The sequence below is a fragment of the Grampus griseus genome, assembly GCF_964374135.1.
Source record: "Grampus griseus genome assembly, chromosome: 4".
Classification (NCBI taxonomy): domain Eukaryota; kingdom Metazoa; phylum Chordata; class Mammalia; order Artiodactyla; family Delphinidae; genus Grampus; species Grampus griseus.
Window position 1 is genome coordinate 37,831,018 of NC_138997.1, and position 27,095 is coordinate 37,858,112.

General features: G+C 38.2%; 1 protein-coding gene across 2 annotated transcripts in view; it reads left to right on the forward strand.

Moving 5' to 3' along the window:
* The window catches only part of WDFY3 (WD repeat and FYVE domain containing 3), a 232,575-nt gene that overhangs the window by 151,567 nt on the left and 53,913 nt on the right, over nucleotides 1-27,095 (forward strand). For both annotated transcript variants that reach the window (XM_082652754.1, XM_082652755.1), the window contains 11 exons: nucleotides 1,451-1,630; nucleotides 3,004-3,237; nucleotides 10,110-10,209; nucleotides 11,794-11,954; nucleotides 12,966-13,195; nucleotides 14,298-14,407; nucleotides 16,033-16,215; nucleotides 17,564-17,721; nucleotides 18,819-18,896; nucleotides 20,606-20,833; nucleotides 26,925-26,978. In XM_082652754.1, the coding sequence (XP_082508880.1) occupies nucleotides 1,451-1,630; nucleotides 3,004-3,237; nucleotides 10,110-10,209; nucleotides 11,794-11,954; nucleotides 12,966-13,195; nucleotides 14,298-14,407; nucleotides 16,033-16,215; nucleotides 17,564-17,721; nucleotides 18,819-18,896; nucleotides 20,606-20,833; nucleotides 26,925-26,978 (1,716 nt within the window). The remainder of the gene's footprint in view (nucleotides 1-1,450; nucleotides 1,631-3,003; nucleotides 3,238-10,109; nucleotides 10,210-11,793; nucleotides 11,955-12,965; nucleotides 13,196-14,297; nucleotides 14,408-16,032; nucleotides 16,216-17,563; nucleotides 17,722-18,818; nucleotides 18,897-20,605; nucleotides 20,834-26,924; nucleotides 26,979-27,095) is intronic.

Genomic DNA, 27,095 nt, shown 5'->3' on the forward strand with positions numbered 1-27,095 from the left:
TCAATATTCTACTACAACGCTACTTTACTTCTGACACTTCTGGTCACCAAGTATGTGGAAGGTTTCACCACACCAGCTGGGTGTTCAACAGTTCAATTCAGTTCTGACACTATCTACTGGGAGGTAGCATCGGGTACCACAGGTTAAGGGCTCAGTCTCACAAGATACCCCTCCCCCCCACCAACCCTGCCCCACTTCAAATGCCAGTCACAAGTCCAGGTTGTTACCTGTGTTTCTGACTCACCAGTTATAAATTTCAGGTTCCCGTGACTGAGGAAAACATTTTACCTCCTAGATTACCAGTTTATTATAAAAGGACGTATCTCAGGAACAACCAGCTGGAAGAGGTGCATAGGGCAAGGTGGGAAGGGACACGGAGCCTCCATGCCCTCTCCGTCCTGCTACTCTCCCAGCACCTCCACGTGTTCATCAGTCCAGAAGCTTTCTGAACCCCATGTTTTTTATTTTTATGGCACCTTGATTACACAGGCATGATTAATTAAATCATTGGTCACTGGTGACTGAGCCTGGTCTCCAGCCCCTCTTCGTCCCTGGGGGCTGTGGGGAACAGGTTCAGTTAACTTCCAGCCTTCTAGTGCCATGGTTGGTTCCCCTGGCAAGACAGCCCATCAACATAAACTCAAGTGTGGTGGAAAGCAGCTTGTTATGATTAACAAAAAGACACATTTATGGCTCTTTTATCACTTAGGAAATGCCAAGGGTTTTAGGATCTCTGTGCCTGAAATGGAACAAAGACTAAATATATATTTCTTATTATGAATCACAATATCACAGTTGCATAATGGTTAAGAGCACTGTTCTCATTTTTTATATGACAGTAGGAGGCTCAGAAAGGTCAAGTAACTTCCTCTTTTTTTTTTTTTTTTTTTTTTTTCGGTACGTGGGCCTCTCACTGTTGTGGCCTCTCCCGTTGCGGAGCACAGGCTCCGGACGCGCAGGCTCAGCGGCCATGGCTCACAGGCCCAGCTGCTCCGCGGCATGTGGGATCTTCCCGGACCGGGGCACGAACCCGTGTCCCCTGCATCGGCAGGCGGATTCTCAACCACTGCGCCACCAGGGAAGCCCAACTTCCCCATTTTTATCTTAATCCTAACTCTCTGGCGTGATGGAGGATGGGGCAACTTTGATGGGAATAGAGCCACTACTGGCTCCAACCATACTCATGTTGATAACGATGAATAATCAAAACCATTGACTCTAGTTACTGAGCTGTGAGTACTGAAATGAATAGAAAAATATCCTGTCAGTTTCTAGGGGTATCACCTTTGTTTTAGCTTATTTCTAGATTTGTTGGCCTGTGTGTTTGCTCCTGTGTGTGGTTTACAAGAGTTCTGGACCATCAATTTATCCGGTTTTAGAAGAGTAGTGAGTAACTTTTAGTAGTGTCAGTTTTTCTAACATGTTGTTTCCTCTCTTGTCCCCATGACAGCCTTGGCAGTCAGAAGAAGAGGGATCTTGGCTCCGGGAATATCCTGTGACCTTGATGCAGTTCTTTAGATACTTGTATCACAATGTCCCAGACCTGGCCTCCATGTGGATGAGCCCCGACTTCCTGTGTGCATTAGCAGCCACGGTCTTCCCCTTCAACATTCGCCCTTACTCAGAGATGGTAGGAAAGGGGGAGGAAAATATCAAAACTGGAATTAGTCTGCTCCAATGGTTAGCAGATTTTTTTGGCCAATCTTTTAAGCTTCTCACCAAGTTACAGTTTCATAACTTTCTGCTTCATCTCTTACATCACTATCTGGTATCTGGCTCCCCACACGCTCCTTCTGCTTTCCCTTGAAATAACAGTGAATTCTACTTCCTGTTTTCATTTACCATATTCTTGTAAGTCCCTCATTAGTGAATTCCATCTTCATGCAGTTGTTGATCCATTTCTTCTTATATTTAATGATAGCTGTATAGTTGTGAAATCAGGTTACAGAACTCTAGTCAGACCAAATTTATTTCCACTTCATTTATCTCAGAAATTAGGCATCTCCTGCATTTAGTCTTTGCAAATTAATTACAGGATTGATTGTCTTTATAAGAAATGACATGTATGTTTGTCCCTTCTGTTCAACTTTTTCTATTTTGTTCAACGGTTATTTTTCATATTTTGCACTAAAGAGAAAGTTATTAGACTGTAATCATACGTAGTATAAATACTTCTTTTGTCCTTTAAAACGAACCCAAAAGACAGTTGTTCTTCCATAGAACTTCAGAATTTCATGATGTTTTGTCTTACTTCTACCACTTACTCAAGAGGCTGGAATAAGGTATCTTCTTCATACTAATTTTTCTTCATGTATAATGGTGAAATACTCGTTCTAAAATTATGGCGATTTTTAGGAAAAAAGCAAGTATAGCACATAACCTTAACACCATGGCTTGTTTATAATTTTAGAATCCACATTTTTGGTAAAAAAAGATTTTAGTAATATTTCGATGTATTTTCCTTGTCGGCATCTTGTAATCTGTCTTCTAATCCTTTCTTTTTCTGTTGGCTCAAACTTGGTACTAGTTTTGTATTGCTTACTTATTTGGGTTTTTTTTTTTTTTTTAACCTACAAAAATGGGTCAGCCCTTGGGTGCAATCATTATGCCAGATCTTTATCTGAAAGTCTATAACACTTGACTTCTCAGTAGGTATGTTTTAAATAAGCAAATATAGTCATTCTCATTTTATTATTTCATTTATTTCAAGTTCAGTTATCCACAATAGAGATAAAATTCAACATAAAGCAGTTATATGGTTAGTGGCCAGTGAGTAGTTTAATATTAGAAAGAGCATGTGTTGAGTAATCGTGACATATGGTGCCCGATTACCACCCTGAAAAGAGAAAACAAGTAAAGCAAAGTGAACGATGTAATGCACTGAATAGCTTAATAGGAGGGAAACACTGAACAAAAATACTGTTGCTGCTACAATTTGGTGGAAGTAAAAATATCAAATGAAATCGAATGTGACTAGGATATATTTCCACTTGATTTTACTAGGTGACTGATCTTGATGATGAAGTTGGATCTCCAGCAGAAGAGTTTAAAGCCTTTGCAGCAGACACAGGGATGAACAGAAGCCAATCAGAGTACTGCAACGTGGGTGTCAAGACATACCTGACCAATCACCCTGCTAAAAAGTTCGTTTTTGACTTCATGCGGGTCTTAATAATAGACAACCTCTGTCTTACCCCTGCCAGCAAGCAGACTCCACTAATTGATCTTTTGTTGGAGGTAAAGACAAAGAAATGCATTTACATCTCTTTCAATTTGTTTTTATAATGAGAGCGTTAATAACCAAGCAAGTTTTATGCCACATACCTTTCAGATTTCTAATTCTTTTGGGTTGTAAAGGCAGAACATATCATGAGCTATGGGAATTTTTTATCACAAATGTGCTAATATACACCCTATCAATTTGTTTCTCTTCTTTCTGTTCCTCTTGGTATGTCCTTAATTTAGTCCTTTATCACCCTTACCCTGGATAGACCAGGAATTGACAAACGTTTTCTGTAAAGGGCCAAATAGTAAATATTTTCAGCTTTGTGGGCTGTACAGTCTCTCACAACTACTTCACTCTGCCATTAATGAGAAAGCAGCCACAGACAATACATAAATGAGTGAGCGTGGCCGTGTTCCAGTACAACTTTATGTACAGTAACAACTATAGGCTGAATTTGGCCCATGGACCTTAGTGTTACAGCTCCTTCCCTAGTCATTTACAGCAGCATTGTCTCCTTAGCTTATAACTTCCTACTTCAGTCCCTCTTATTTATCACTTCCAGTATTATTGCTTTTAGTGTCCTGTGGGGCTTAAGGTGTGGTGCATTGCACATAATAGGTGCTCAATATGCACTTACTGAATTTTCCCCAAGGCAGCAAACTTGTAGGTTGTTTGGTATCTGAGCTCAGGCTCCTATAACAAAATACCATAGACTGGGTGGCTTCAGTAGCAGACAGTCATTTCTCACAGTTCTGGAGACTGAGAAGTCTGATGTCAGGATGCCAGCTTGGGCAGGTTGTGGTGAGGGCCCTCTTCCTGGCTTGCAGATGGCTGCCTTGCTCTCACATGGCAGAGAAAGACCTCATGTGGTTATTCCTCTTCTTATAAGGGCATGAATCCCCTCATGTGGACTCCCCATGACCTCTTCTAAACCTGATTACCTCCAGAAAGCTCCACCTCTCTAATATCATCACATTGAGGGTTAGGGCTTAATTTATGAATTTTGCGGGGGGACACATTTAGTCCATTGCACTTGCTAATTCTCCTGATAAGTGATAAGAACTAGCTGATGCATCAGAAAACAAACCCTAAAGTGGTCACACTGCTGGCTCTAGAAATTGACCATCCCTGAAAACCAAATGTTCACCTAGAAAAATCTCAAGAAAAAATAGAAGATCATTGAAGGGGATCTAATATATAATTAGTTGCCTATACATTCATTCTTTTGGCCAATTCATATAAATAGGGTCAAGCAGTACATGCCAGAGCTCTGAAAATAATGTTTTATGAAAGATTCAATCAGTGTAAAAGACTAACTGCTTCTCTCTGTGAGGAGCTTTCCACATGCCGCCCTCAGCAGTTTGACAACTGAACCTGCACTTTCTCTGCTCCCTCTAGTGGCGAAAACAGTTAACTTTTTATTTGAAACCTTAAAATCCCAGCAAATGTTTTATCTTATTCATGTGAAAATACCTGTTTGATCAATTAAAAGAAATCAGTGTAATTTAGGTACCAGTCACGCTAAGCACTTTAAAGCATTTTTTAATTTATTTATTATTTATATATCTTTGGCCGCTTTGGGTCTTCGTTGCTGCGTGCGGGCTTTCTCTAGTTGCGGCGAGCGGGGGCTACTCTTCGTTGTGGTGAGCAGGCTTCTCATTGCAGTGGCTTCTCTTGCTGCAGAGCACGGGCTCTAGGCACGTGGGCTTCAGTAGTTGCAGCACTCGGGCTCAGTAGTTGTGGCTCACGGGCTCTAGATAGAGCGCAGGCTCAGTAGTTGTGGCGCACAGGCTTAGCTGCTCTGCGGCATGTGGGATCTTCCTGGACCAGGGCTCAAACCCGTGTCCCCTGCATCGGCAGGCAGATTCTTAACCACTGCGCCACCAGGGAAGTCCTATGCAAAGCGTGTTAACCGGGACCACAGTGTTCAATATTGGCAGAAAAATAATTGATTTCATCAAGAATTCATCTGGTAGAATTTAAAAGCCTGCCTGGTGGAGCTTGTCCTCTTTGGAAACTTTAAGAAGAGAGATGGCTAGTGTTTTAGTGCATGGGGTAAGAATTTGAAGCATTCTGTGCAAAATAAAATGGTTTTCAGAAAATAACAGGATAAAGTTAAGAATAGGTGTGTGTAAGAAAGCATAACTGAGCCAAAAAATAAAATACACATATGTAGAGGAAATGGGGTAAGTGTATGTATTCAGTAATAACAGTCTTGTAGGAATCCTAATAGCTAATTAACTAGCAACGGGTAAATTGTATAATTGTCTTTTATTTTGGTTTTCTGTATTTTTCAGTAAGGAAAGTTTGATATGACATGTATTAACCTTGAGATAACATTCTCATTATTGTGGACACTAACTTGCCCTGAAGTGGAATTGTATCTGATTGCATTAGGGAGTCAGGGGTGGTAGTATTTTAGGAAGAACCAGGGAGTGTCAAGATTGAATTTCCCAAATAAATTATCAACTCTTTAAAGTTAGGGACCAACTTTCATGTGTCCTTTTGTCTCTCACAAAGTTAGCTCAGTGCCTTGGTGTGTTCTTTAAGTTTTTTTGAATTATTTAACTATAACTATATCCCTGGCAGTTCCCAAACAGGAAGATATGATACCATCTAATAAGAAAGAGATAAATTTGCTTTTAAAAATCAGTGCTTTGAGGAACTTCAAATCTAATACACAAACACAGAATACACATACAAAAAATATTTAGTGGAAATGCTGTTGCATTCCATGTCTTCCCATGGTGTAAAATAATAAATTACAAGCATATGATTCTGAATGTTACAGTTATGAAGTCTATCTCTGAAGAAAGTCAACAGAAGAACTATCCTATATATTTACCATTTACCTACGTGAAGGAAGGTGTTTGAACCAACTGATTTTTGGGCTGATATGCTCAAGCCAGGCCATTTTCAGTCTTATGATTGTTGGGATGTCATCGTAAGAGTGTCTACTTACTTGATTGTATCTATAAAAGAATGTGTGAAGTTATCTTTATTAGCAGTCTATAAAAATAAAAGCTTCCCATTCATATAGATTGGCTTGAGTGTGAGTCAGGCCAAATACAAGGGAAGCAGTGTGGTGTCATAGAAGGACCTGGTTTGAATTCTGGCCCTGTGGTTTATTATGTAAACATTTTATTCTCACTGAGCTAAATTCATCCTCTAGAGAATGATGTTATATACTATCTCCCCTGCATGATTTTTGTGACAGTTAAATATATATAAATCACCCAGCAAAACTATTTTGAGAAATTAAACATGTGCTGCTTATAGCTGTGTAACCTTGCCCAGCTTAGTTCTCTTCACCCCTTACAGTTTGCCCATCTTTAAGATAGCATAAAAATAGAACCTGTCTCTGAGGACTGTTGTGAGAATTAAGTAAGGTATAAGATTCATAACACAGTGCCTGGCACGTAAGACCTGCTCAAAAATCAAATGGCCTGTGGTGGCTTATACAATCACCAGCGTCCTCTGCTGTCACCACCAGGCATCTAATGAAAGGCCAAATGAATTTGCTGCATGTGGCCACGGAAGGAAAGTACCTGAGAACAGATCAAAAAGTACTTGTATATACCTGAAGGAAAGAAATATGATGCAACAAAGGAGGCTGATTTGGAGTGTGTGCCTGTCTGAGGAGTTCGCTGCTTTCTGCTCCCGCCATCTTCTAAAAGACCTCCCCGTTCCCATCGGAGTGCAGCGCCCCCTGCAGAGCAATAAACAAACCAAAAGAAGTGGCAAAAGTGGGCAAAGAGAGTGCTATGAAATAACTGAGAGAAGAGAAGCCAGTCAGGCTTCTGCAGTCAGAAGGACAGAGCGCAAACCCCTCTTCCTTGAAGGCTTTTCCTGTTACGGAGCACTAAAGGCCTCCCCCGCAGAGCCAGAGGGCTCTCAGCCACGGGCAGCACACATGCCCACGACGACTCTGCATGGTGTTCCCAGGCCTCAAAAAGGACGCTTTGAATCTTTGAAGACTCGTGTTGTTGACTGGCTTCACTGTCTTCTCTGGGAAGACAGATCTCACAGGCAGAGCAGAGCATAGGGCTCACCCTCTCTTCCTTCTGCCCTGAATTCATCCTGGTTGTCTGGTGGGCCAACCAGGTTTATCTAAAAAAATGGAGAGCTTGTGGCTGAATTGCTCTTGTTGTGCATTTGTTAACTTCAGTATGGAGATTTTTAGTAGGGCTGGAAGAGTATGGAATGGCAGGTGAAGTGCTGAACTTTGGCGTCAAAGAAACTGACGTTTGAAACCTAGTTGTGACTTGACCAAGTGACTTGACCTCTCAAAGCCTCAATTACCTTATCTCTAAAGTGGAGATGATAGTATCTACTTCAAAAGGATATTGTGCACAATGAGATAAGGTACATAAAACTAAGCACTGTGTAGTTACATAATTGTAGTCCAGTGAATTGTTTTAAAAAAAGAAAAAAACACCCAAGAAAACTATGCATGCACTCATAAAGTCTTAAGTCCGTTAAAAGTTAGGCTACTATGAGTATCAGCAAGAACATTTGAACTTGGCAGTTAGAGCCAATAACAGAGTTAATTCTGGGTCATGATCATTCATGAAACAGTTTCAGTGAGAGGAATCAGAGGATTAAATACGCCTGTTGGTGACTGAGCCAGCCTTAAATCCTTATAGAATACAAAAGAATACTTTCTAATTAAGTAAAAATAACTATTGTTGACAGATCAAACTACTTCTCTATGTTCTATGTTCCCTGTTTTACATACTCCAAAACTTTGTCTAATTAAGATTTTGTAAACCCTACTCATTATTACTTATCCCATTAGCCACATTGAGTTGATTATAATCCTGAATGAGTATTGCCATCCTCAGGGGTATTTAAATCCTCCTGTGAGTGGAGAGCCTTACTCCTTCATAAATTTTGATCACTCAAGCTGTTTGAAAATGGTCTCTTATCTGATTGCAGGGTAGTCCTCAGACCTATCAATCTGTCTTGTCACTTAACCACTTGAAGGTCCTCGCTTTCCTTCCGTTAACAGGGGTGGGGTCTTGATGTACTGTCAGCATGAGGAATAGGCAGGCCTTGGCCCCAACTCTTCTGCTGACCATTGTATTAGTCTGTTCTACACAGGAAAATGTATTAAGATTATAAACAGGGACTTCCTTGGTGTCTCAGTCATTAAGAATCCGTCTGCCAATGCAGGGGACACGGGTTCGAGCCCTGGTCCGGGAAGATCCCACATGCCGCGGAGCAGCTAAGCCTGTGCACCACAACTACTGAGCCTGCGCTCTAGAGCCTGCTAGCCACAACTACTGAGCCTGTGCTCTAGGGCCCACGAGCCACAACTACTGAGCCTGTGTGCCACAACTACTGAAGCGTGCACACCTAGAGCCCGTGCTCTGCAACAAGAGAAGCCACTGCAATTAGAAGCCCGCACACCATAACTAGAGAAAGCCCACGCGCAGCAATGAAGACCCAACGCAGTCAAAAATAAATCAATAAATAAATTTTCTAAAAAAAGATTATAAACAACATGTCATGACCTTCACTTTTTCCCAAATTATTCTAATGCCAAACCAAACTCCTAAGAACTAATATTCTTTTAACTGTTGCTAGGCCCATGTTTTTCATTTTAAAACAAAATATGTTTTATCAGAAAAACAGAGAAACGTTCATTACAACTTTGGTTGGTTTTTGAATCCTTAGAATAATATCTTTGATCTGAATATAGGATTCCAATTTTAACTGCTTTTTTAAAATCTTCACCAGCACCACTTTGAAAATCAGAATAGAAAGAAGTGGGTTTTTCCCCAGTGGAACAGATTTTAACTTTAAATGCATAAAGCAGAACAGTGTTCTATAGCCCACTTTTGCGGCATGGTCATAAACATAGTCCTGGACCTGTCTGTGCGAGAAGAAATAGATTCTTTAACTTCACTTGCAAAGCATCAGTACTCTGCTTGTAACTACAACATCCAGATCTCTTTTTAAGAAACAAATTTATGTCAGTTTATTGAATCGTTCAATATCCAGCTCCTATCCAAAGCCAGCTAACATGACTGGCATTTGAGAAGAATGACAAAAAGATCTTTCCTACCTTTCATCCCTGTGTTCCCAGTGCTTTACCACCTCTCAGGCTAGAGACTTGAAAGTTATGCACCTGGATCATACCACCGTAATTACCAAAAGAACTGCCATCAGAGAACTATAGTTTAACTTTGTGCCCTAAACTTTTATTCAAGATAATTTTAAAAATCGTCTTTGTACTGTATAAAACCATTATCAAAGGTACAACCTACAGGGCTGTTCATTGTCCTCTTTATAAAAACCCACAGGGAACATTCTTCTCAGAACAATCTTAGGAAAACATCTTTGCTGACTATATAGTATGCTTCCTTTTTTATAGATAATTAAAGGCTTTGTAAGTCATATTATTATTTTTTCTCCTTCTTGACCCTAGGAAGCTCAAAGCAAAATTGTGTGCTTAATTGATTTTTTTGATATAAATACTTGCCTCCCCATTGACTTTACCTTCTTGGTTACTAGACTCCTGAGCTTTTGTGTTTGTTTAAATGGCTTTATGATTTATTTTATCTGTATCTCATTAGAAACTGCCAGATCTCTTTTGGAAGTGAGGTAGATGGATAATAGATATCAAATATTTATTAAATACTTAAAATGTTTAGAATACTGCTTTTGGAGGAAAGGATTCAAAAGAAGGTATTGTTTCACCTTTGCTTCTATTTGTTTTTTAATCTATGGTCAGAAAAATAAGAGAGTATAAGCATATATACCATCTCTTGTGACATATTCTACTACTTACCAGTAGTTTTTTTTCATATAACTATGGTTGATGAGCCTTACCTTTGTTTACTGGGTTCTGTTTCTAATTCTAAATTTTATTGATTAGGCTTCCCCTGAAAGATCGACAAGAACTCAGCAAAAAGAATTTCAGACTTATATTTTGGATAGTGTGATGGACCATTTGCTTGCAGCTGATGTTTTATTGGGTAATATCATGTTTTATTTTCACTCTGTTAAAAGTACCTATAATCACTTCCCTTCTCTATCTAAACCCCAAGTATACCACTTTTTTAACTTCATCTTTTTCCTTCTTTTCTGTGCATTTTCCCCTTATTGGTATTTTCCTATAATGAGGAAAAGGCCCATCTATCTCCTTCCTTTGAACCTGGGATAAAGGATCAACAACAGGGAGTACTTAAGCTGCTTGTCCACGTTCATATGCTCAGAGGTGGCAGGAAGAGGACAAGGAAAGAGAAAAAATGTTTTTAAAACCATATTATGTGAACAGTATATTTTTATGAATTATCTAATACTTTTAAAAATTACTGTGATATACTTACAAATAAGTTACAAATGTAGCACTCTGAATTACCACCCAGGCAACATGCCTGTATAAGAGCACTCAGAAATGCATTACCAGCACCCTCAGAAACTATACCTATTAGTGGAATTATTCAGTTATAGGTATCTATGTTATTCTTTAGAATGGCTTTCAGGATGTAAATTCAAAGCACATTAAAATGTTTTTCCTGTATGTCTCTAGTTACAATAAAACTACAAAACTTGATACATTTACAGTGGAGCTAACATTTATATGTAAAACAATGACAAAATTTAAAGAAGGAAAAGTAATGATTTAGCATATTTGCTACTTGAATTTCTGGTAATTATATAAATCATAGAACCTCCATGCTATTACATTATCATTTTTTTTTAACAAAGTAAGTTTGCCAAGAAAATCTTTAGTGTTGTCATAACATGCAACTCTCAAACTGTGGTGTCAAGTCAGACTTTTGTATTTGTTCTTATCGCTTGAGAATCTTAAGTAACATCAGTCTTACTACATAAAGACACAAAACGAAGAGTTTTGCATTGTGTAGTGATTTAGAGTTAGGTGGGAATAATAATTACAGTCAGTTAAGGCTCCTAATTTCTAGAAAGGAGGGAGGGGCTTAAAGGGGGCATTCTGTTGGAGGAGGAGCCAGGAGGATTAGTGTTGAGGCAGTATGTACACAGCGAGCACACTGAAGCCACCGGGGCAGCTTGTAGAAGAGAAACAGTGCTGATGGGAATCATGGAAGGGGTGAGAGGTACCCCATGGCACCACCACCACTGATGGTACTCTGTGTTTTACAGTTCTTTTGGACCTCTCTTTTGCCTCCATTACTTCATTGTGCTTAAAGTTTTGTTTGATGATTTGTTTTGCCCTTTAGTAGTTAGACAGAATCAATTTACAACTAATAAACTGACTTAATTTTTCTCTCAAAGGGAGGCTATGTGTCACTGACAGTTGACGAACTGTTTGCTTATCACAGACTGTCTTAAGTCAGTAAGAAACTTCAGTCTCCATCCATAACACTTTTATCCTGCAGAAATTATTTCTTCCAACATTTATCATGACTTCTGGCCATGAACATCATTTTGCTTAAAGTAGTACATAAGAGCTAATGGTCTTATTTCTAACGGTAGTAGATGTACTCATCTTGCCTTAGCCTGATTTGTTGGAGGGTCTGGTCTTAGGCTGGTGGACATCAATTTTCTTAAGACATTTTTTTCCTGCTGGAATTTAGGGGAAGATGCATCTCTGCCTATTACCAGTGGAGGGAGCTACCAAGTATTGGTGAACAATGTGTTTTATTTCACACAACGTGTGGTGGACAAGCTTTGGCAAGGCATGTTCAACAAAGAATCTAAACTTCTTATAGATTTTATAATTCAACTAATTGCACAGGTAATCCATTGTCACATTAGTTGTAGAGTACATGTTTTCCTATTGAAAAACTTTGCCTCGGGTGTCAAAATTGTTGGAAATAAGTGTAACTAGTAAGATAATGAATGTTGACATTTTAATGTAAAGTTCAGCTTATTAGAAGTGAATAAAACGTAGGTCTGTAACCATTCCCCCCCTTACCCGTGGCCCGGTGCCAGTGTGTCCAGTATGTAAAGCTTCCTCATTCTCTCAGGCTGTGGGCTCCCACTGCCTTCCCCACTGGCATTGCTCATTGCTAACCACATAGCTGGACAGCTTCCTGTTGGTTTAAAGACCTTAAGTTAATACGATTTGATAGATTTTCATAGTATGATGCATCAGTGTGTCAAGATTTAACAGAGCATGAAGAGTTGATATTAGAGGAGTATTCTCTTCTTGTAATTGAATCTTTACAAAGTTCACTGTAGTCCTTGTTCCTTTGAAGATGTCATATTAGTGTGTGTTTGTGGTACCTTTTCCGGTTTGGCACAAGTGATAAATCTTATTCAACACACAATGTAGAAAGTAGGAAATACTGTTGTCATGTTATTAGACACACACATGTCACCCAAGAATTTTTTAAGAATAAATTTGTATTTAAGCCAAAGAGAAAAGTTCTCACGTGAGATGAAACAACGTCAGAAGTTCTTTACTAACATTTTAGGTAATTTTTTTTTTTTTAGTAATTTTGAGTAGCGATTGATCACCCTTACAAAACTTGTGGGGTAGGAGTCTCTACCCAGATGGCACTTGCCCGTGTTCTGAGGGAGGCTGCTCTGAACACAGATGTATATACACACAGCACTCATCTCATTACATTTATGTGTCTCGTGGGTTCTGAACCTCATAATAGCAAGAGCTTTGTATTTTTTATCTTAGCACCCCAGTACTTAGCATGGTGTCTGATACATAATAAACCTAATAAATGTTCATGTGTGAATGATAAGCAGACTTTTTTTGTCCATTTTATTAAAGTATCTCTCATATCTTTAGTCAAAAAGAAGATCCCAGGGATTGTCACTGGATGCGGTTTATCACTGCCTCAATAGGACCATATTGTACCAGTTCTCCCGGGCACACAAAACAGTCCCGCAGCAAGTAGCTCTCCTTGATTCACTCAGGGTCCTGACTGTAAACAGGAACTTGATCCTGGGCCCTGGGAACCATGACCAAGAATTCATTAGCTGTCTGGCTCACTGCCTCATTAACCTGCATGTTGGAAGGTAACTCTTTTAGGTTCAGTTTGAATTTGTCTGATATTTTTCTACCAGAACTCTTTGTTCTACTTTTCTGATTATAACATTTCTTTTTTCTTTAATCTCGGTTTTACTTAAAACTTCATGAGAAGGTAAAAGACAAGGGTTGAATTTCTGCAGTGAAATAATGAGTATATTTTTGCTTTAATTTTCTGTATCTTTAAATTTTTTGTTAATCACATGTCACATATATAATTTTTAAATAAGAGTTTGCTTTTCAAGTAAATTAGATACACACTATTGGAGGTTAAGAGGGGTAAAAAGATAAGAATGCAATAAATAAATGCAATATATGTTAAATGGGTAAAATTAGTATTTTGCCACTGATTGCTTTGCAAGGTATTTCTTTGGTGTCTGCTGGGGGCCAGGCATTGGATTAGGGACTGGGATGAAATGTGAATGAGACAGACCCTGTGGCAGGTCTTGGAGCATGCAGTCTACGAGGGAGGATCCATAACTAAGCAATGTGCTCTTGCTACAAGCACGGTGCTTTGGGAACACATAACAGGTGCCCCTAGCCTGGGAGAGACACCTGCTGAGTTACAGCTTGAACCTGGTTGAGGATGAAGTTAATCCTCCAACGAGAATGGGGAAGAGTGATGTGGGAAGAAAGAGTCATCTATGCGATTGCCCAGAGGGCAAAAAGAATATGGCACATGTAGGAAACTGCAGGTATTTCACTGCTGCTGGAGCAAAGAGTGGTGAGATAAGATATGGGAAAGGGGGCACAGTCATAGGAGGAGAATGTTCTTAAATGAACTTTTCGTAATTTTTAGGTAAAAATGTTAATAGTGATAAAAAAGTGTCTTAAATAGTACGATTCTCCTCTTAATGCTGTAATTTAGTTTAATTACATTCAGTCGAGTGGATTTGTGACATCATTGCTTAAAAATGGCATTTTCATGATAAACTATAAGTTCTGTTCTGTGCATCTGCCAAATGTCTGCCACTTATGGAGCTCTGTGACAGAGCCAGCGTTTACTTGTGTCTGCAGAGTAGTACTTAGTCATCACAGTTTACAGCTGCAGTAATTTCCTTCATATAGTTTAAACTGACTGGAATTTTTCAGCAATGTGGATGGGTTTGGACTGGAAGCAGAAGCCCGCATGACTACATGGCACATTATGATCCCCTCGGACATTGAACCAGATGGTGGTTACAGCCAAGATATTAGTGAAGGTAGTTATCTCAATTTTTTCCCCCTTTTCTCTCCACTCATTTCTAAGATATAACCAAAAAATCCGACTTCAGAAACCGCCAACATTGACAACCAATCTCTTCATAGGGCATACCTGAACATATACCAATATGCCCGCCAGCATATACCAACGTGCTAGCTGTACATCTCCTTATGCCAGGATGAGTAAACCCCTGATATTGCTCGCCCTCCACATTTTATAGTAACACCAGGAAACTTGGTGATACTTACATTTGCACAAGCAGTAGTGCAAATATGATACTAACTTGGCGCTTACTATTAAGAGAGCTGGCTATTGATAGTATTAGGCCAATCACAGTAGAGGCAAATATTGCTTGAGACAGATTGTCAGTACTACCATTTTTATTCTTTCTCCCTTTTTTAAATCTAGTTTTCCCACTGATTTTGTAATTATCATGCATATGAGAGTCTTTGGGTGGATTGATTTCTAATTTCCAACGTTGTTCAGTTGAAAAGATTAGATAATTACAGAAGTGTTTGTCTCTCCAGCAATATTTAGTGTGGTAGTTTTGCATATGATTTTATCCTTTGTAGGTCCAGCACTCATTCTTTCATTCATTTAAGCATTAATTTGTTTTCTGTTCTTTCACTAAAATTTCTTAAACCCCAGACACTAAGGACACAGTGATTGTTTTCACCCCCCAAGGAACTAACAGTCTAGAACACTGGTTCTCAAAGTGAGGTGCTCAGACTAGTAACATTGACATCATTTGGGAACTAGTTAGAAAAGCAGATTCTCTGGCCCCATTCAGATCTACTGAGTACTCAGTACTCAGATACTCTGGGGGATGAAGACCAGCAATCTGTTTGAACAACCTCCCAGGTGATTTTGATGCTTGCTAAAGATGGACTGGCCTAGAGCAGGAGTCGGACAAATTAGCAAGGAGTCCAAAGCAAGATGGAATTTAATAGTAAAAGCTCTAAAAATATTTGTTTACTATTTCTTTCCTTTTGCAAAATCATCAAGAACAATTAACTTATTTGTGAATATACCTTAAATATTTAGATCTAAAATTTACTTTTAAGTGGAGAATAAGTTCTTTTCTTTTATAGAAGAAGCTAGACAATGAAATATATATGTAATTTCCAGTTTTATAAATAAATATGTAGTCTTTTTGCTTGATATAAAGTTTTTGGGGTTTTTTTTTAAGTTTTCCAAGTAGCCAATCGCATTTTTGGTTATCTGAATAATCCTTTTTTTGTTGTTTTGTTTTTTTTTTTTGGTTTGTTTGTTTGTTTTTGCGGTACGCGGGCCTCTCACGTTGCGAAGCACAGGCTCCGGACGCGCAGGCTCAGCAGCCATGGTTCACGGGCCCAGCCGCTCCGCGGCATGTGGGATCTTCCCGGACCGGGGCACGAACCCATGTCCCCTGCATCGGCAGGCAGACTATCAACCACTGCGCCACCAGGGAAGCCCTGAATAATCCTTTTTTACTGAACTGGCTATAATCCTTTTTTACTGAACTGGCTATGATATGAAGCATTTTTTGGACAATTAAGTACTATACATCTAAGTATAAAAAAGAAAAAAAATACTAACTACCTTTATATTCTTTTTGATCAGTTGCTGTTTTTTATTTCCTAGGGCGTCAGCTTCTCATAAAAGCTGTCAACAGAGTTTGGACTGAATTGATTCATAGTAAGAAACAAACCTTGGAGGAGCTTTTCAAAGTCACTCTACCAGTGAATGAAAGAGGCCATGTGGACATAGCTATAGCAAAGCCGCTCATTGAAGAAGCCGGTTTGAAATGTTGGCAGAATCATCTAGGTAAGACAGTTTACAGATATCATGTGACAAAGGGACTTACATACAACTATCATATATGGGTGCACTTTGGATATGAAATTAAAACTTTCCCCGAAAGATATTATGATGACAATAGAAATGAAAATCAATACAGTATAGCCCATTATAGAATGATTATGCTGAGATTAGGCTTTTCTTCTTAGATTTTTCTTTTAATTTTATTTTGTTTTTGTTTGTTTTTTTTTTTTTTTGCGGTACACGGGCCTCTCACTGTTGTGGCCTCTCCCGTTGTGGAGCACAGGCTCTGGACGCGCATGCTCAGCAGCCATGGCTCATGGGCCCAGCCACTCCGCAGTATGTGGGATCTTCCCAGACCGGGGCACGAACTCATGTCCCCCGCATCAGCAGGCTCAACCACTGCGCCACCAGGGAAGCCCTCTTTTAATTTAAAAAAAAAATTTTTTTTTTATATGTGTTATACATCAGGCATCTATGAGCTTGGTAAATAATACATTGCTCACAACTTTAGTATGGTCACCATCTTGGTTATGAGTCTACATCCCTTATCTATAATTCTGAAATTCAAAAAGCCCTGAAAACCCAAGGTGTTATTATTAATTTGATGCCAAAACTCACTTGGTAGCAAAACCTAACCTATCTTTGTTTATCCTACGAGGCATTAATATTAATACATTTTGCTGCAGAAATATTAATTATTATATTATTAATTATTGTTTGTTACCTTAGACCTTCTGGTGGTCTAGGGTGATACAGTACATGTACTGTATCACCATTTTTTTTTTTTTTTTTTTTTTTTTTTTTGCGGTATGTGGGCCTCTCACCGTTGTGGCCTCTCCCGTTGCGGAGCACAGGCTCCGGACGTGCAGGCTCAGTGGCCATGGCTCACGGGCCCAGCCGCTCCGCAGCATGTGGGATCTTCCCGGACCGGGGCACGAACCCGTGTCCCCTGCATCGGCAGGCAGACTATAAACCACTGCGCCACCAGGGAAGCCAGTGTATCACTTTCTTAAAATTCTAAATTCCAAAGTATACACAACACCAAAGATTTTAGGTAGGGGACTGTGAATTGTTATTAACATAGAAACTGATTACAGTTAAAATAAATTTGCATATTACTGCAGAGCTATGAGGTTTCAAGCAAATGTGAGTTCAACTAGTACAATAAATGTCATGCAGCTATCCTTATACAAGATAAGTAAATATAATATCTGAGAGTGTCTGCATCTGTAACATAAGCTGCTTTTGATAACTACAGAATTGTGGTTTGTAACTATTATGCCAAAGTATTAAAAGTAAGGCTAATAAATACATGGAGAAACTGTAAAATACTCTAATTTTAATTTTGTAGCCCATGAAAAGAAATGCATAAGTCGAGGAGAAGCTTTAGTGCCCACCACACAATCCAAATTGTCCCGTGTCAGCAGTGGTTTTGGTCTTTCCAAGTTAACGGGATCGAGAAGGAATCGAAAGGAAAGTGGGCTTCATAAACACAGTCTTTCCACCCAGGTACATTGTTTCGTTTTATTAATGATATGATTAGAAATTTGTAATTCAAGGTTTAGTTGTAGTGTTTTATATAATACACTTAATACATGCAAGCATATGATTTGAAATGGAACTTTTCTGCATTTTTGCTTTAGACAGAAGAGAGAAATAACTCAGGTTGTGGAGCCTTCTCCCATTTTATTATAAAATTGCACTATGAGTGTTGTGTATTTACATCCATTGCATAACTGGACATAAGATGAGATTCAGATATTGATATATGATAGACTATGGATAATTTTTTCTCAGCTCTCCCAAACCTTCCATTTTATTAATAGTTATATAAATTTTAAAGCAACAGCAGACAAAATAGCTTTTTATTTTTTATAATTTTGTTCTACATGCCTGAGATTGATTTTTTTTTTTTAACTCATCTACCTCCAGCATTAATTTCTTCCTCATCATACTGTCTTTGCCATCGCAGAATATTAGTGGCAGCTGTGAAAAGGGCCTGGGAGAAACCATGTGTATGAGTCATTCCATGTGTCAGGTTGGGTTCCCCAGGAAGCACACTCTGAGAGGGAGTTTAGTGTGCAGGATGTTTATTAGGGGTGCCCTTGATATTTGTGGATGGGAGAAGAAGGAAGCAGGATTGGTCACAGGGAAATGTCAGGCTACAATGCAGGTCTGGCGACAGACCCAGCTGTAACCCAGGTGGAGCTTTGGTACCAAAATGACCTGTCAGAGTTGACCTTTACTGAGCTGAAATGGCTGAGCCTGCTTGCCTCCAAATCAGCCAGTGATTGTGGGGTGCCCACAGCTCTCTGCAGCTGAGGAGATCCCTGAAATACTGACAGCGCTCCCAGAAGTTGTGGCAGTGAGCCCTTCCTTGAAAGGGGCACTGGGGGATGGGGGGTATATGGATCTGTGTCCATCACATAAGCCTCTATCAGATTCATTATATAATTAATCTTTCAGAGTTTTCTGTGGGGTTTTTTGGGTGTTGTTGTGATGCCTTTAATAGAATTTTAACTAACTTGGGGGCATTATTTCAAGGCTAGTTAACATTTTTTTTCAGGAAATCATGAAATATTAAGACTTTTTCCACTCATTGTTAGGAGATTTCTCAGTGGATGTTTACACACATCGCGGTTGTTCGTGACTTAGTAGACACACAATATAAGGAATATCAGGAGGTAAGAATCATAATCATAATAATGGTTTGTTTTGCATTCTTTGAGTGAGAAAAGATTGTTTCCCTTGGTATCTTCCTCCTGCTTTTAAGAATAAGTTGCTGAACTGAATTTATCATGAGATAATGTTTTGTTTTGTTTTTTTTGCGGTACGCATGCCTCTCATGTTGTGGCCTCTCCCGTTGCGGAGCACAGGCTCCGGACGCGCAGGCTCAATGGCCATGGCTCACGGGCGTAGCCACTCCGCAGCATGTGGAATCTTCCCGGACTGGGGCACGAACCCGTGTCCCCTGCATCGGCAGGCGGACTCTCAACCACTGCGCCACAGGGAAGCCCAGATAATGTTTTTTATTATCCCTGCCAGCAGCTACTTTGGCCATTGGTTTTAACATAGAAAGACTGGAACTTCCTACAGGCAAACTGCATTAAAAAGTGACAGACTGGAGATCAGCACAGCTGAATCCTAATGACATTCACTACCAACATATTGCATGTGTCTGTTCTTAATAAAAATTAAAATATTGGAAAGATCCCTTTCTTTCATACTTAACAAGGAGACCATGAAAATGTGCATCAAAATCTCTAAGAAGTCTCTAAAATTCTAAAAAATTAAAAGATAAAGGTATTTTTTATTACAAGTGCTTGGTGATTTTGTCAGTAAGAAATATTTTCAGTGAAATCCTCTTGATGAATTCATAGTTACTCAACAACTTATTCGAAATATTTTATTTCCATGGCAGCTGAGTTATATCTTATTAAAGATTTCTGAATGATAAGCTGCTAATATTTTATGGGCATGATACTAGATACTTAGTTGTTACAGGGGATTTCCTCCTGCCAGGAACACATAAGTACTATGATGGTATCATTATAATATCAAGATTACTCCTTCAATAATCATTAGTGTTAGTTGTACAGTATAAAGGGATCTTTATTCTTAAATTGTATACTTATATTCCATGAATTATTAGATAAGCATCTAATCATTAGGTGCTTAGTTTTAAGCATCTACTGTTGAAATGTTACACATTTTGACATTTGACAAATAGGAAGAAGTTATTCCAAGTCATAAATTTCCATTTAAGTAAGGTGGTTTGGATCTATACCAGGGCCAAGTAACAATGGTTTTCCTTTAATTTTTATATGAATGTTAAGTTCCCTATCAGAGATGCATGTGTATATTCTTTACCTAAAATTATTGGAAATGTTACGGTGATTACCAGGAATCTAGTGTGTTGGCAATATTTCTTGATGTGGCTTTCTAGATTTTCTTTTATTCATGTTCTAGTAACTGTTTTACAATTGGGGGTGGGGAAGGGGTTTCATCCTTAAATTACTGTCTTTATTAACTCACACTGGACAAACCATTTCCATGTATTTTCATAAGTAATATTACCATCGTCCCTGTCCCTGAGCTACAAGTTCCTTCAGCACTCTGGTCAGGTGTACTGCACACGCTACCCTGTAGGGATCTTCCATGTATTGTATACTTGGTGCTAAAATAATCGGGCCATCACTAAAACCCCACCTTCTCACAAGATCGGCAGCTTACTTTAACCATAAATAAATGTAACTTTACTTTTATAATATTGCCTGAAATTACCTGGATTGGTTTTTGTTTCCAAAGAATAACTTGGTTTCAAGGTACTTGTAGACTGTTCATTGTTGCTTGTGCTTTTGCTTGAAAACCAACCTGGACTCCCTCTTGTTAGCGTCAGCAGAATGCCCTGAAGTACGTGACGGAGGAGTGGTGCCAAATCGAGTACGAGCTGCTGCGGGAGCGGGGGCTCTGGGGCCCCCCTATTGGTTCCCATCTCGACAAATGGATGTTGGAGATGACGGAAGGGCCCTGCAGAATGAGGAAGAAAATGGTGCGGAATGATATGTTTTACACCCATTACCCTTACGTGCCGGAAACGGAACAAGAGACAAATGTGGCGGTGAGTGCGCAGAATTCAGCGTTTGTAGTGACGCTTCCATGTCTTTCTTCTTTTTTGTAAGCGTTTTCCCTTATTTGGTTAATTACGAAAAACACCTAATTTAGAAGATTTGATGAACTATAATAAGTTGATAATGCCAGGGTGCTGGCGGTGGAATGAAAAGGTGCAGCAGGGAGCCTTCACAGTGCAGTGGTTTGGATCTTAGACCCTGGAGCCAGCTGCCAGGTTTGAAACCTGCCTCTGCCCCTTCACTAGCTGGTGACCTTGTACCGGCCACGTTAACCTCTTCAGCTTCTGCTTTCTTTATGCCTAAAATGGAGAAAATAACAGTTCCATCTTAGAAGCTATTGGGAGGATTAAATTAATTAAAATTAATAAAGTACTTAGAATAGTGTCTGGCACAGAATAAGCACTATATAAGTGAGTGTTAATAAAATAAACATTGCCACTAAGCAATATTCTTTGAAGAAATACAGAGCACAGTTAAAGAATAATGATAGCCTGAGTGTATAGATCTTCCCATTTATATTGAGAAGCTTCATCACTGGCTCCACGGGTATAAAACGAACAACATTTGCCCCTCAAGTTCCTTTTTATTCAGACAGGTTGCCCTTCCTAAAGCCTTCATTCAGATTTTTGCACTGACCATAAAAATTTTGTCTGAAATAATCATGATCTAGGAATCATGTTTTTGTGTTCGGGAAAATACAGTCTTCCCCAATAAAGTCACTGCAAATTTGGAAGAGAAACCCTTCATGGTTTAAGTACTTTCACATACTTGACTTTAATATGATTCTCTCAACAATTGAAGAAACTAAGATTTATAAAGAAGACTTGACACATGTGTCTTCTAGTAAGTAGTTCAGATCATATAACATGAGACAACTTGCATTGTTCCAGTGTCTCTTTTTTTCCCAACCAAAACCCTGGCTCCATTTATCTTGTGCTAATTGACTATACATTTGTCCTGATGCTACTTAGAATATAGGCCTTAGACCTGCTAATATATAGTTATTTAAGTTTTTTTTTTTTTAAGATAGCTCCCTGAAGTTTACTTTTCTCAAAATTATTCCGTTCTGTCAAGAATGCCGTACTTGGGGGACTTCCCTGGTTAAGACTTCGCTTTCCAATGCAGGGGGCGTGGATTGGCTCCCTGGTCAAAGAGCTAAGATCACACATGCCTTGTGGCCAAAAACCCAAAACATATCGGGACTTCCCTGATGGCACAGTGGTTAAGAATCTGCCTGCCAATGCAGGGGACATGTGTTCAATCCTTGGTCCGGAAAGATCCCACATGCCGCAGAGCAGCTAAGCCCGTGTGCCACAACTACTGAGCCTGGGCCCTAGAGCTTGCGAGCCACAACTACTGAAGCCTGTGTGCCTAGAGCCCGTGCTCCTCAGCAAGAGAAGCCACCGCAATGAGAAGCCCATGCACCACACGAAGAGTAGCCCCCGCTCGCCACAACTAGAGAAAGCCCATGTGCAGCAACAAACACCCAATGCAACCAAAAATAAATAAATAAAAAATAAAGTAAAATTTTAAAACAGAAGAACAAATTCAATAAAGACTTTTAAAAAATGATAAAAATAAAATAAAAAAGAATGCCATACTTGATAAATTTTAATTTAAAGCACTGTAATTTCTAATACTAGCACACTATGTAGAAAAAAAAATCCACCCATATTTTTGCAGCCTTTTAATAGCACCTACATTTGTCAGATCAGACTAGCAATATAATCTCTATTCTTCATCCATTTTTCCCAAATAAATAATTGAATAAGAGTTTAAGCCTGTAGCAATTTGATAAAATATTTCTTACTGAGTCAACACTCATTCAAATTGAATCCATTCAGGGATAGGAAAATAGAAGATGTGCTCTCCTAAATACGTGACCATTCACTATTTCTATATAACTGAGGCATATACTTTTTGAGTTACATAACCATAGTATTTTTTTTTATTGTGTCTACACCTTTCCTTCTTTATAACAGTGTCATTTGTTTTACAAAAGTATATTTGAAGTTCTGTATCAGATAAAAACAAAATAACCTATTCAGAGTCCACACTTACAACCTTAATATCATTAGCATTTTACCTAAGCCAAGGAGTTCATCAGTCTGTGAAATCTAAACAGACAGTCTCAGAAATAAGTATGAACCATACGGAACTTTTTTTTTTTTTAAACCAGATGGGTTACATATTGGGAAATACAAGGCAGTCAAGAAATGTTAGAGATACGTTTACAAAAAAGGAAAAAGCAGGTGGGAAGGGGAGATGATTACAGATTGTAGAATTCATGCTGCTGCTTAAGTTCATGAACAAGTCAAGGTTAATCTGCTATGATGAAGTTTTCTGAATGAATAATGATTTTGGTGTTGCTCGTTCAAACTCTTTTGTAAATTTGAAACCCCATTAAATGTCCACTTTTTTTCTTATGGAATATGCAGTCTGGCAATATCAACAGCAAAGAAAATTCCAAAAAGTAGAGCAGCTGCTATCCCACTAACTTCTGTTGTGAAATCAAAAAAGGAGAGCAGATATTTAACGAAGCACAGTGAGCCTTGATAGTCTGCAGAGCGGTCACTTGCAGTTTCCTGTATGTCTCATGACAGCCCTCTGAAGTATAATTATATTATTATCCCAATTCCACAGATGATAAATAGAAGCCTAGAAAATTAAGGAACACCTTCTAGGTCATGCTAAGTACTGGAGCAAGATATAATGACTATAGATTGACAGTTCCTCAGACGTTCCTCACTCTTGAAAAAGGATTCCAATCTTTGGTGGTTTTGAGAAGTTGTCAGTGGACAGTGAATTTCTTCCAGACAGAACCACATATTGGGTTGGCCAAAAAGCTCGTGTGGGTTTTTCCGTAATGTCTTATGGAAAAACCTACACGAACTTTTTGGCCAACCCAATACTAGGTTTTGTCTCTCTAATGCTAAAGAATATCTAGAACTTAATGTTGAGTGAATGGACTTACCAGCACTCTTTCTTCCTAAGTTAGAGTTTATCCATTGCTTCCCATTCAGCATGCTTATAGAATTTTCCTAATTATTTTTCCACTAAAAAGGGCTAGAGTCAAATTTTATGGGGTGTGAAGTTTATATAACTTGGGGAGGCACTATAAGAAAAAGAGTACAAAATTATGAATACAAAATTACTAGGGCCCCACTTCCAGGACTTTGAAAGGACCCCATGGGAAGTGACGGCTGTTGAGGTATATGCTTCGTTAATTTCACCATAAATCCTCCTGTGGTCTGAGCTGTATTAAATATTGCCTCCCAGAGTTAGAGATCAGTCACGTCTTCCCTTTCAGCTCCCATAAACGTGTTGCCCTCCTTGCACCCATGTTTATAAAATATATAGGCAGTACTTTTTGCGACGTTACAGGTATTTCAGGTATAACAGGTACAAACTGAAAATTGCTTTTAAGGCCTTTTGATAGGTAAAACAGGCTTTGCCAGGAGTAAGGACAAATGATTTGATCTTTGCTTTATTTATGAAGAACAATTATTGTTTTAAGTAAAATTTAAATCTTTAGGCCTCTTAATTGAACTAAGAAATAGAGTGATGATTTAAAAGTTATTTCTTGTTTTAAAGAAACAAGATGTTTGATGTGTTAGAATCAAGTGATTATTTCTTTAGTTATTATAGTTTTATTTCTTAAACCTGGATAATGCTACATACTGTATTAAAAAATAGCTTACCCTTTATTATTAGTTTTGAATTTTATTTTTAAATTAGTTGTTTATTTATAGAATGTAGAACATATGTGAGTGTTTCATTTGCCACCGACTTAAAAGCCTTGAAAGTTTATCAACTAAAATTGTTTTAATGAGAACAACAATATTTTTTTTGTCCTGAGAAAAGTTATGTACATGTGGAAAATTCTCCTATCTCACAAAAAAATAATTTATCCCCTTTGCACAGGGACTTTCCTTAGGGGACCATTTTCAAAACTAAAATAGCTATACTGAATTGCACTGTAATTCTGTATTTTAAGTGGTAGTATTAGTTATAAATATTAAGATGTGAGCCTGGGATATGATGAAAATACAAAATATGGTTGTTTTTAAGCAGTTGTCTAATTACTCTGAATCCTAAGGAATGAGACTAAAATTCCATATCTTGCCATTTAAGAAGTTATATTTAAGTACTAAAACCAGGTTTTAGTTCTGTAATCCCCTTATTTTCACAGAATAATAATCACAGAATAATAATCTCAAACAAATTGACTATTCTTTGCAAATATCATTGGGGCAAAGACCTCACCGTTTCCTGTTAATGTTGGGTTGGACTGCTTGGGGCAGAAGGGTAAATGACTTACCTGAAGTTCCTTTTCTAATTAAGGGAGTCTCATGTGGGTGCCTCCACATATATTTTTATATAATATATAGATATCACAGGACTCATAGGAACTAAGCAACTCATTCAAGAAATTCCATTGCCAGCAATATAGAAAAATTGGAAGTAAAAGGGAATATAAAATTATTTTCTACAAATTCTGACTTTGAAAAATTTAGGTTTCTATATAAACATAATTATAATAATAATTCAGTTATAAAAGTTTAAAGAGCGCTATGATAATACTAAAATTATTAGTATAACATATATCTTCGCTAATGAATGTTGTACCTTTTAGTAAAATAAGATCCTCAGTCAGTAAGTGGTTCAGTGAGCAAATATGTATTAAACTAGCACTGTGCCCTGTGCTGCAGGGAAAATACAATTGTGTACATGTCAGACCCTGCCCACATTCTGGTTGGGGATATATAGTGGACATCAGAATTGGGTTTGACAATAGTAATTGGTCATTTTGCTATATTGGTTTATCACATATCTATCCAGTGATCCACCTTGTTTTTTTATTAATTTCAAAATGAGTTGCAGAGTCAGTACCCTTCACCCCTAAATACTTCCCCATGCATATCAATAGAGTTCAACATTTGTTCATAATTCTTTTTTATTGACATAAATTTTAATATATTGAAATATATAAATTCTAAGTGTACCGTTCAGTGAGTTTTAACAAATGTGTAGTAATACTCATGTAACCCAAATCTTTACCAAGATTGAGAACATAGATGTATATTTTCAAGATTATCCTTCAACATAAGGTATGCTTTTAAAAGTTTGCTTTTAAGGAGAGAGGTTTATTAAAACCATATTAAGTATTTGAAAGTATGCCCAGTAGTTCAATGTTTGTTTTGCCAGGGGAAGCAAACATCTGTAAAAGCATTTTGCTTGCTCATATTTACTCTAGGGAAAGGTACTAGAAGTCATCTCCAGGTACAAACTGTGAAAAGGAAGAAAAATTGGAATGATTCTTGGATGTGTTACTGTCTGTCTGTAGCTGTCTGTGTGTTTACACGCACAAGTCACACACTCCAGCTCAACAGATACTGCCTTCTTGTTAGTCGAGATTTTATTGAGAATAAAATATAGAGTAACTACCTAATTCTTTAGAAAGTAATTTTTACAAAAACTTTTGGTTTGGAAGGTGATGATCCAGGCTTCCTTCTGCTTTCAGCCTTTCTGAGGTCATAGCTGTGAAGGTAGCAAAGGAAATAGGTCCTTGGGCTTTTAGGGGAAGGTGTTTTTTCACTAACAAGCACTTAGTGATTTCTGTGGTATGGGATATTGCAGATAATAGTTTAAACCAGTTGCTTCTGTTACAAAACAGATCTAGGGATAAACACAGTAAAAGGTAGGTGGAAGGTGATAGCTAGCACTAGGTTCTATTATCTGGTTTTCTGTTTTTTCCTTTGAAGCCATATAAAGAGTTGCCTGTAAATCATCCATGACACTGGCAGCCTGTGGTGAAGTTTTGTCTCTGTGATTTTTAAGTTTGTCCTGTTCAGTAGCCTTGAGAATTTTAGTGTAGTTTCTTTTACTTTAAAACTACTTTGGATAAGTGAGAAAATAATCACAAGATGCTAAGTGATTATTTCAAGCAGCTTAGGATATCATATTAATTTTGTGTGAGTGTATCTTCCATATTCCATACAGTCCTCAAGAATATTTTATTTTTGTGTTGTTCTTTGTTATTTTTTTCTGATGTGTCTATACTTAATACCCTGTTTTCAGTCTGAGATCCCAAGTAAACAGCCTGAGACACCCGATGATATCATTCCTCAAAAGGTAAAACACAAAATACCATAAAAGAATGCAAAATACTTGCAGTTTTGTTTTTTTTTCCTTTGTGTTATTTTGTTTTGTTTTATTTTGTTTTATTTTAGTGCATGGTAGACTAGACTA